Raw genomic sequence first — 12147 nt, forward strand, 5'->3', positions numbered from 1 at the left:
CGGTTTGATATTCAATTAGTTGTGGCGTGGTTTGTAACGTGGCGTGGATCAGAAGTACAACCCGATCGTGGAAATACAGGATATCCGCAAAGATGTCTGGTTTCTTCTGCACGCTAAGGATATATAGCAAGTCCATCGTTCTCAGCCATTATTAAGGTACTATGTTATGTAGTGGTGTAAACAGCATTATGAGAAAGAAAAACGGTGCAGGAATGCGGGAATGCAGCGAAATATATTATCCAGGACTTTGTTGGCGTACAGTACAACTCAGTGTATTAGTGTGGCTGGTTTGCAACTTATTTTACGCAGTTTATATTTTACGGTAAGTTTCGTTTAATGGCAATATTGCCATTTTCGGTGAATGTAAGTTTGAAAGTAGTGGAGTACTGTGGGAGAAGATGGGACACCTTTAGCACTTATTATATATCCAAATATCGTGTTTTAAACAGTTATGAACGGTCTTTGGGAGTCGTAAGCATACGGTTTCATGATTCCTTAAATGTTCTTTGTTTACTAACGAATGGGACGAGAAAATAGATAGAAAAGTGTCCCATCTTCCCCAACCTATAGCATATGTCGTATCCAAGTTTATATGATTATGTACTATCGCGGTTCGCGCGATTTAATCATATATGCCATATTTGATTTTTAATTCCGTTTACGATATACACGTGGCACAGCACTGATGGTTATAACGTTTGCAACCTAAGTAAGGAAAGGCATAATGCTGCCAGCATTGTTACCGTATGTGTTCTTGCGCTAGACACTTAACGACAAATGTACCTAACAAAAAACAAAGCAAAAAAAGAATTACCAACAAAGGTATATAGGGGTGGGGAACGATGGGACATCCTTTTATTCTATTTTTTTCGTCCTATTTTGAATCTAAACATTTAAAGAATTATAAAACCGTATCTTCGCGATTCCCATAGACAGTTGGTAATTGTTTAAAACACGAGCAGGATATTTAAATATTATACTCTAAAGGTGGCCTATCTTCCCCCACCCTACTATATACGTGATAGGTCATTAGCGGCGCAAGGTTGATGGAACAGAACGTTGCCCCACTTTCAGAGGAAACATATTATAATGTGATTCATGGTATTTATTTTACAGGTTCAAGACAAACAAACCTTGCAAATGCACAAATACTTTAAAACTGAAATGGGATCTTTTAAAACATAGAAAGCAGCGACGAGGTAAGCGTAAAAAAAGATTAGTAAAATATCAGTATAACCATAAAATATTGAAGTCACTTTAGTGTAAAATGGTATAACAGGCTTGCCAAAGCTATTTTTACACGTGTTCCTTCAACATTTTACACACGTTACTTCAATTATTCTATCTTAAGAACCTCGGACTCGGGTCAGATTTAGCCCATTACCCCGACACCCAGGTAGCCTACTCAAGCATATTTCATGCGACCATTGTACAATTTAACTTTATATTACGACAATATACAGTAGGATGGGGGAAGATGGGACACATTTTAGCTCTATTTTATCGTCCCATTTAGTAGTAAACAAAGAACATTCAAAGATATATGAAACTATGTACTCATGACTTTCATAGACCGCTGTTAATTGTTTAAAATACGATCAGGATATCTGGATATTATGTGCTAAACGTGTCCCATTTCCCCCACCCTACTATACTTAATAATGTCAGACTCTAATATGTTGTTGGCAAAACAGCACCAGTTACCAAGTTAGACGTGGAAAGAACAAAGCTTACTATGGAGCTCAAGAAGGATGTTGAGCTTTGGTGGAAAACAATCAAAGCAGAGTTACTTGAGTTTAAAAAATCCTCTCGCAAAGGAAAGACACACAAAATTAAACGGCCAAAGCTACGTGAACAATACATGTACGTTTATAAATAATAACATTAAATTCTGTGTAATTTCTTTGGGGCAAATATTGGGAACATAAACTATAGATAGACTCAACCCCCTATAATCTGCCTGCATTTTTTCTTCAATAAACATAAGTATAACAGATCAGGCTTAATCTATGCTTAAACGACAGATATTTTAAGATCGATTTTCCGACGTTTTATCTAACCACCGTCGTCATTATAAGTTCTTCTATAATAGTTTTTAAAAAACTATATAAAAGCTAACTTACAAAACACTGGGAAATTATCATGGCCAAAAGATTGAAGTAATAAAGCAATTATTGGACGTTACATTGTAATCAGGAATCAGTCGGTGTTACAATAAATATCAGTGGTTACAGCCCTCAACTCGCATAAACAACTGACACCGCGTCAATGCTAGCAAAATGTAGGCGTACGTGTCCTTAGGCAAAGCTCTAAGACTAAACGTTTATTGCTCCATCGAAATTTAATAAAACAATTGCCCACAAATGTATAGAAACGTGGTAACTCGTAAGTGGGTAGCACGATGGGTGAGACGAAACAAGGCATCCGTGGTATAATGTCATTGCCGCAACAAAGCGAAGAGAAATTTATTTATTATAGGCAAAAATGTTTACAACAACAATTAACATTTTGCTGGTTGTTGCGCTCTCATATATTATATTAACCAATGTTTAAAATCTAGGGCCCTGGAAATCAAAATAGAAAACGTCACAAACTTTGACGAGGAATGGCAAAAACAACTTTCAAACAAAACCGCAAAAAAAGTAAAGAAAATAATTGACAAATTGCAGGTGACGTTCTGTCTATTTCCTCCACAAATACATACAGGAAAGAGCGAAAAATTTCATTTCTAAAGTTAAAGAGTTACCATTTGTAGAACTCTGGATATAATGTTATGTTGACAAACCATTTGTGTACACTGGGCTGGAACATTAACGTTCAGTGCCTAAACCATAGCCACTACACTACTACAGTAACATGGCCTCAAACCTTTAACTTTTTATTACGTTGCGATTGCAAAAGATGTCCCATCTTTCCCCCACAGAACTATATGCAGTACTGCCACAAAAATGAGTTATGACCACAAATTCAATTAACGTGCTCATTGCAGAATCCAAAACGATGTGACGAGTTTGGTCAGCTTTATGTTAAAGTAGAACAATGTGGTTTTGGATGCACAATGCACGATCTTACCAACAAGTTGAATATTGCCACTTCGTATAACAAAACAATGATTTTGCAAACCTCAACGTCTATCTACATGAGATCACAAATCATGAGCGACATCTTGGAACCGATCAGCGAAAAATGCCAAGTTCCTATTAAAGGAAAATGGGTTGAACCATATAGTAAGGATAATTGAACAGTGTTGTTTTGTTTTATACATTTTAAATTCGATTTGTATTTTTTTTTAAAAATGAAACCGATCGCGGTTGCTTCTTATAAGCTGTATAAGAACGAATTGTTATGTAGTTGGGTAGGGAAAGATGGGACACCTTTTCATACTATTTTCCCGTCCCGCATTTGACAGTAAACAAAGAACACTCGATAAACCATTAAACCGAATCACCACGACTTTCATATAGACAGTTGTTAATTGTTTAAAACATAATCAGGATATTTGGTTATTATGTTCTACAGGTGTCCCGTCTCCCCCCACCCCTTATACTGTAACAACTGCAGTGCCACGTAACGATAGGCAAGTTACATTCATTTGTTTATAATTGTTATTGTTATGTTTGTTGTTCCAGAATTTGCGGATTTAACACAAAACAAACTGTGTATCATTAAACGTCAAATATCGGGTCGTGCCTACGCGTTCCGGTATCCCGTATTCACTGACGAGATGTGGGGCAACGTTGAAGCGTTTCACTCAGACCCAATGGGCTGGTGGATTTCGCAAATGCTCAAATCCTTGTTTAAACCGAAACCAAAGTTACAAGAAAGGATTGATTATTACGCGGAAAATGTTGACTTCTCATCACCAATCGTGGGGTAACATTTTAAACCGTAAATGTAGAATATTTAAAGTTTTAAACAGAGCTGTTTTTGAAATCAGATATTGCGGAAATTGAGGTTAAATTAGATAAAATGCGAGTAATTTTTCTGCAATATATAGGTTTTAAGTCTCTCATACCTATATTAGTAGAATGCTATTTTGGGAACTTATAATACAGTAGGGTGGGGGAAGATGGGACACCTTTTACCTCTATTTTCTCGCCCCGTTTAGTAGTAAACAAAGAACTTTCAAGAAACTATAAAACTATATGCCCATGACTCCTATTGACCGTTAGTAATTGTTTAAAACACGATCAGGATATTTAGATATTATGTGCTAAAGGTGTCCCATCTTCCCCCACCCTACTTTTTAAATGGATATTTTAGTACTCTGTTTTTTGTTGTTGTTGACATCTAGCCTTGTTCTATATCATAAACGTGGAATATATACATACAGTGTGCATGTGAGACGTTCCGATAAGCTAACCTCACCCGGAGAGTTCGCTGTGTTCCGACCATTGTCCGAATTCATGAAACACGTTGAGGAATGGTACGACAAATATGATCTTCGTCAAGCAGGACTTGGCAACAATCTTAAAGTCGAACGAAGAGTTTATTTGGCTTCTGATGACCTGGCTGTGTGGGATGAAGCGAAAGTGTAAGACCATTTTTTGTGCACAAAACTACAGTTGAACATGCAAATGGCATACAGTACAGTTAACTTAAGCCTTTTGGTACTGCATGTTAAAGGCAGCAGCAAGTTTTGAACTTGCCCTTTTTACGACCACTATGTCACGTACTATACGGCTATATGAGTTTCTACAATTCAAATACTTTTTTCTGCTTGCAGCTTCGACAAATACACTTTCCTTGGCAACAAGGAATTCACGGAGCGAGCAAGTGAAATTAAAACAAGGGACACGAAATCTGGGTTAGAGGATATTATCATTGAAGCAACTCTGCTTTCCAAATGTAACTTCTTTGTTGGAACTCTCTCTTCGGAGGTGGGCACCATTACAAGTTGCTTTCGTTAAATGTTAGGCTTACATGCCACTGCAAAACCCAGTATTACTCAAGTACCACACTGTTTGTCTTTGTTTTATGGGCTTTTAGTAAATCAGCACTATTCGGCCGTCAAGCCGTACTAAACGTATTCTTACTTTTGGTTTATACATCCCAGAGGATTTAGAAGCGCGTGAAGCTGAAATGGGTTACTTTAAACAGTTTTTTCTCTCCTGCAGTGGATAGGTATTGTTGGGAATAAATGCTGCTCAAAAATGAATAAATTTAGACCACCGACTTGTAGCAATATTAGGACGCATCCGTAATAGCAGCATCGAGCCTCGAACCCATTACCTCCATGCTAGAAACAGGTTCGAGATGATTTTGTTTTTTTTTCAGATCGGACAACTGGCAATTGAAATGAAGCAGTCAACACAACTGCAAGATGTATTTTACGACGTAAGGTCTCTGGAATATGAATATGGACTTACTGAGGGTCCAAAGAAAATACAACTTGTCGTATACAACAGCACTAAACCGCTAAGACACGACGAAATTGAGTTGCTCTGTGGTGATCTAATGATCTTGGATAGAAATTACTTTAACGGTTACTACTATGGGACAAATGTAACGACCGGAAAAAAAGGGTTTTACAAAACTCACTTAGTACAAAACTTGCCGGCATTATTGGATATGCCGAATGCTGCGCTTACAGAGATGCTGGTGCAGATCTACGGACGAGTTAACATTCCATGGTTAACTGAAGATATCATCTCGCTGTAAAAAAAACTAGAGATCTGGCGGTGTGTATAGAAGTGCTGAACGGTTGGCTTTTATAATATAGTAGGGTTCGGTAAGATGGGACACCTTTACATTATATTTTTGTTGCATTTAGTAGTAGACAAAAGAAAATTCAAAGAATTATTACACCGTATGTTCACGACTTCCACGGACCGTTGTTAATTGTTTAAAACATGATCTAAATATTTAAATACTATGTAGCCTACTAAAGGTGTCATATCTTACCCCATAGTATGGTAGGGAATGATACCCAAATATTTAAACAATTAACAACAGTACATGAGAGTTGTGAGAATGCGGTTTTATAATTCTTTGAATGCTCTTTGTTCATTACCACAGGAGTCGTTAGAAGACAAATTAGGATGAAAATGTATCCCGTCTTCCCCCACCCTACTTTAATATTACTACGAGTTCCCAACGTTAGTGTTGTTGGATATAGAGACGTTATAATAAGAGAGCACGTTAAAGTGTGGAAGCATTTAAAAAATGAAAAAAAGCTGGTGAAAATAAAACGAGTTTTAAACTGATTTTGCCTAGTTATGTTGAATGAACCAATCTTACTTTATCCTCGCGTAGCCGGAAAACGACAGTCGTTATCACATGGGTTTAACACATCGTGTCAGCTTACGAGTTACCAAGTTTGTTACTTTGTGGGTAATTATTTTTGTTCGTTTTTTTTCTTTTTTTTTATGTATGGCTGATAATTTGGACAACCCATTAGTGACCACTGGGTTGGAGCAATTGTCGTTAAGTGTCTTTCTCAAGGACACATACGCCCACAATGGTAGCACCGACGAGCCTTGAACTTATTACTTTTTTTTTTTTTTTTTTTTTTTTTTTTTTTTTTTTTTTTATTATTAAAAATAAATGCACACACAGCGAGCGACTAAAATGAAACACTGTGAAACACTCAAACAAATACTTTACACACACTAAACATTACCAAAGTAAACGCCATTAATTTTACATGGACGACCATTTAACGAGGTGCTTAGCTAAAGTGGAACTTTTCATAGCAATTGCTTTTTCGGTTTTTCTAATTTCATTTATATAATCAATACAAGAGTCCACGTTTGGTAGATGCTTCTGAACTTTACAGCGATAAACATAAAAACGTACACCAAGTAATATACAATTAATCAGATTCGGCGATTTCTCATGTTGTATACCAAATACTTTAATATCATCAGTGATTATTAACGGTTTTCTGAATTTTGCCACAATCCATCCATTAATATTTTCCCAGAAACTTTGAATCATTTTACATTTCGTAAACATGTGAACAAGGGAGTCTGTTTCCGTATTGCAGAAAACACAGTTTGGAGAGTCGATCATCCCAAAGTTGAACAGACAAGCATTGGTTACCACCGCGCGAAGGTTTAGTTTGATTTGAAAGGATCGTAATTTAGTTTCAATTGTCGAATAATAATTACTCTGGCAAATGTTTGACCAATCGAGGTTTGTTGTTAAATTTAGTTCACCCTCCCATTTTTTCCTGCGTTTTTCCGGATATTCTTTTACCTGTTGGATAAAATACTGGTACGCTACCTTCGTAGAGACTGCATAGTCCTTCAAATGGTCCTTAAGCATTGTTATATCTTTTTTAGTGCGTGCATTTTCTTTGTATTGAATCTGGTCCCATTCCCGCGGTAGTGCATTTAGTAATTCGTAGAATTTCAGCGAGTGATTGGTAGAAGCCGCGATATTGTTTATCTCACAAACTTCCTCGTAGGTTTGGTACTGCCCGGTGGGTTTGAGGAGTTGGTTATATTCAGTTACCCCCGCTTCAACTAACGTTTTGTCAAACAACGGTCTTTTTTTAAATTTCACATTTTTGTTTAACCAAAGGTAGTTTCGCTGCTCATTATCTTTACGCGATGTTGGCCCAATTACAAGTCGTGCTGCTGTGAGCGAGGAGCGAAGCGTTCTGTATGGAATAACGGTTTTGATTAGCGCGTGGTTGTTCGGTAAATTTGATTTGATTGCCTCCCATAAGTAAGATTCTGGTATTAAGGTTTCAATAGCTTTCCATGTTGATTGTGAGGCTGGGTTAAAAAGCTCGTATAACCATTTTAACTTCTGCGCAGCTATATAGCTTGTTATATCCATCATATTAATCCCTCCCTCAGCTACGGGGGAGATCAGAACCTTTCTACTAACTTTTTCCCATTTCGATCCCCATAGAAAGGTAAAGAGCGATCTGTTTAACGATGTAGTAAAAGCGTTCGGAACATCAACAGGAAGTACACTCAATTTAAATAAAAGCGTTGGTATTATCAGCGTCTTGACTATCGTCACTTTTCCCAGTAAGGTTAACCCTCGTCTTGACCACATATTTAGGATTCTTTTAATGCGTGATAATGAGTCGGAGAAATTGATTTGAAATAAATCAAGGTTACTTCCAGGAACCGCAATTTTTACCCCGAGGTATTTAAAACTTTCTTTGGCCCATTTTAGCTGGATTGCTGTAGATCGCGACTGTGTTTTAACCATAGAACCTATAGCGCATGCCACCGATTTTTCTAGGTTAATTTTGCATCCAGACACCTCTTTAAACCACCGTATTTCTTCGCTCATTGCGTTGAAGGAACCTGACGATCCGTTTATAAAACATAATGTATCGTCCGCAAATAGCGATATTTTAAGTTCTTTATCCGCTGTGCTTATTCCTTCAATATATTGATTCAAACGAATATGTTGCGCAAAGCATTCTATTGCGAGTATAAATAACAAGGGCGAGAGCGGATCTCCTTGTCGCACACCTCGTTTGATCGGAAATGGCTCTGACAAGAAGCCAGCATTACTTATTGTTCCCGTTGCTTTTCCATATAATACTTTAACCCATTGCACTACGCTTTGCAAACCGTATCCTTGTAAAACTTTTTCTATAAAAACCCACTCAATTGAATCGAATGCCTTGTACAAATCAAGAGATAAAATTACGCCGGGTATATCTTCCGTCTCTGCAAAGTCCATAACATCGAATAGCAAGCGGATATTCTCCCCTATATATCTGCCTTTTAAAAAACCTTTCTGGTCGTCATGAATAAGGCGCGGTATCACTAGTTTCAACCGTTCTGCAATTACTTTCGATATAATTTTATAATCGGTATTTAAAAGAGTTATAGGACGGTAGTTTTCCACTATAAGTGGGTCTTTATCAGGTTTGGGAATTAGTGTTATTATGCCGTTTCTTTGCGAACCGCTCAACAAACCCGTTTTAAGCGCATGGTTTGTGGATTTTATAAATGCCCCTCCAATTTCTTCCCAAAAGGTTGTATAAAATGCCGTACTTAATCCATCGTTGCCTGGTGATTTATTTTTCCCCATTTTCCGTAATGCTTCATAGCACTCCGTCTTGGATATATCCTTCCCCAAGAAGGACTCTTCCTCCTCGCTAATTTGCGGTAGCTGCGCCACGCGGATATGGGAATCTATTTGCTTAGTGTCCGTTGGTCTGCTTGAATATAGCTTTTGATAGAACTCTTTGAGTGTGGTCATTATTTCCCTGTGGTCCGCAATGACTAGCCCGCTTTGTTTTAGTCGAACGATTGTATTACGTTTTTTATTTCTCTTTTCCAGGCTTAAAAAATATTTTGTATTTTTTTCCCCGTTTTCGGCCCAGTTTGTTCGGCTACGCACGATAGCTGCCCTCGTTTTGCCTTCCAATATTGTATTCAGCGAGCTTTGTAAGTCTCGCATCTTATGTTGTAAGCTGACTTCGCCCGAATCAATGCGCCGCTGGGTTGCTTTAAGTAATTTTTCTATTCGATCTATTTCTTTGGTTTGCGATGTTCTTTTCTCGGCGGCATGTTTAATAAATTTCCCTCGCAACCAGCATTTTAGACTATCCCAGATTATATGCGGTGATACATCTGGAGTTTCATTGATCGTTAGGAAGGCGCCGATTTCGGATTTTAAGTGATTTACGAATTGGGGATCGTCCAAAAGGCAGTTGTTTAGTTTCCAATACCCTGGGCCGTTTTCTTTAAACTGCGGGTTTATGTTTAAAACAACAAGTCTGTGATCCGATTTAATACTGGGTTCTATATCACAGTTTTTTATATGTGGTGTTAGACCTTCTGAAACAAGAAAAAAATCGATGCGACTTCCGGTGAAAGGATTTTGTTGGACGCGGGAAAATCTCCGCTGCCTCGGGTTTAATTCCCTGAATATATCAACCAGATCAAACTCTTTCATATAGTTCTTAATTTCCGAACTGGATTTACCATTTGCGTGTTTGTTGCCCGGTGACTTGTCTAGATCATTTGACAGAATTGCGTTAAAATCTCCTCCTATTATAGCGTCGTTATCTAAATAATCGTTTATTATCCCGAAAAACGAATCAAAAAAAATTGGGTTATCGGAGTTTGGTCCGTATACATTTGCCAGTGTAAGCCGTTTTGGTCCTGCCGAAATCGAGGCGATCAGGAATCTTCCTTCGGTATCGCTCTCTGTATGATGTACAGTCCAATTCTGTTGTGGCGACAACAGAATGCAAACGCCTCGGGCGGAGGTGGTACCGTGCGAAAAAAAGGTTGGCGCGTTTCCCCACTCGCGTTTCCACATTACCTCTACATCCAAGCTACTATGTGTTTCCTGCAATAGGATTACGTGGAAATTTTTGTTTTTTAAAAAACGGAAAATACATTTACGTTTCGCATTGTTACGTAAACCATTGACATTAAACGATACTATTTTCATTTGGAGATGCTTACCACAGGTGTAAATTGTCGATGTAAATGTTCAGGTTTCTCTTCCGCTGTTCGTAGTGTCTATTTCGAATTCTTTTCCGCACACGCATTTTAAAAATTTGTCATCTTTTAACTTGCTTGAAACAATTTTATCACAGTCGCAGTGTAAAATTGTCCTTTGGCAGTTCGTGTTGTTGCATGTGATGCTTGTTGTTTTTGGAGGGATTACGTTTAGATCGTGGCATGAACACATGACTGACCATGTTTTACAGTAAAGGCATTCCAGCTTGTTGTCAATACAGTTTCTCTCAGGGGTGTATTCGTGGCAGCAGGGCGTTCTGATTAGTTTTTGTTTACAGTATAGACAGTTTGTGTACTTTGCATTTTTTGCTACAAGGAAGCGGTCGTTGGTCGCACAGCAAGGTGTTGCCACCGAGAAGTCAGTTCTGCAGTGGAAGCAGTAGAACCGATCGTTGGATTCATGGACAAAACCTTCTCGGTGACAATTACCACACTTTACTCCGTAATTTTCTCCACCGTGGCTTAAAGATTTTGGTGAAGGTTGATCCACAGAAGGGCTCTGAACCAATCTTCGTTTTCGTTTTGGTGTCGTGATAATGTTTGTTGTTTTCGCCTCGGTTTCTTTAGGGGCGTTTTCTTTATCTTCGTCCTTGGCCGCGGGCTCGCTAGCCATGTTCTTATCAGGTGACGTGAGCGCGTCAGGAGCTCGAGGTGCGTTGGATACGCTTCTTGCTTGAGGCAGCGCGGGAAACTCGTTTTTTCTGTTCGGGCATTCCGCTTGCTTGTGCCCGGTTTGCTCGCAAAGTTTACAGGTCCTTAATTGGCCGCTGTATGTCACGTAGAGTTCCTCCCCTTCAACCCTTATGTAGCTTGGCAGGGGGGATCTATCAATGTCGTTTTTCTTTATTACCGCAATTCTGGTGCCCAACAGCTTTCCGTTTTTATCCTTTTTGGACCTTACCTCTTGCACGGCTACATAGTGCTGCAAAGCTTCTGCAATACTTTTGTTTTGGAGTGGTACCGGGACCCAACCAATCAAAACTTCAATATTTTCGCTCTCATACAGAAATGTATGTTTGATTTTGTTGTCTTTTCTCAATAAATCAAGAAGTTCCATCACCGCTTCTCTGGAGGTACAGGTAATATCGATTTTTGAATTTTTTCTTTCCACAATACCAACTACTTTGTCAATTGAAAACTTTATTCGTTTCAGCAACTCGTACACATCCTCTCTCTTACATGGTTCCTCTGTCCGGAACCACAAACAGCAAGGCCTTTTTAATTTAACATTGGTGTTTCTCTTCACTGCCTGTGAGTAGCTAACCTGTTGCTGTATAACCATTTTCGTGGATAGTAGGAGACAACCTTCCACCACGACAGCCAGAACAGATATGGCTGAACTTATTACTTAATGGTTACAGGCAGGCGCGCTAACCACTACGCCACGGCGCCGGACGTGTTATGTTACTTATTTATTTGGTTCATATAAAATTAGGTACACACAGTATACCAACAAATGCGTCCGGCCAGTTAAACGAAATCAATAGAATGCAAGTCGTTTAATCTGGTTAACCAACCAACCAACACCTGGTGTTGCGTGGCTAACACCACGTGGTCGCATGCCAAGAATGCGGCAAGAGACGCCGTACTTAATTAGGCGCGGACAATCACCCACGGCCTCAACAATAATTACTAGAATTGTTACGCCTATGTCTTGTTGCTGCTGGGTTTGTGGTCGGGTGTCTTTGGGCAA

The 12147-nt window shown here is 38.7% G+C and overlaps 1 protein-coding gene across 1 annotated transcript; it reads left to right on the forward strand.

Moving 5' to 3' along the window:
- Window positions 1-25: 25 nt before the first annotated feature.
- On the forward strand, window positions 26-6526 carry LOC149738643 (alpha-(1,6)-fucosyltransferase-like). The gene is made up of 9 exons (XM_089874726.1): window positions 26-322; window positions 1117-1199; window positions 1695-1863; window positions 2561-2669; window positions 2990-3227; window positions 3630-3873; window positions 4334-4534; window positions 4727-4880; window positions 5278-6526. Exons 1-9 carry the CDS (start codon window positions 162-164, stop codon window positions 5659-5661), a joined length of 1743 nt encoding a protein of 580 aa, XP_089730852.1. The 5' UTR covers window positions 26-161; the 3' UTR covers window positions 5662-6526.
- Window positions 6527-12147: the final 5621 nt, after the last annotated feature.

Source organism: Ciona robusta, chromosome 3 (assembly GCF_009617815.1).
Source record: "Ciona robusta chromosome 3, ASM961781v2".
NCBI lineage: Eukaryota > Metazoa > Chordata > Ascidiacea > Phlebobranchia > Cionidae > Ciona > Ciona robusta.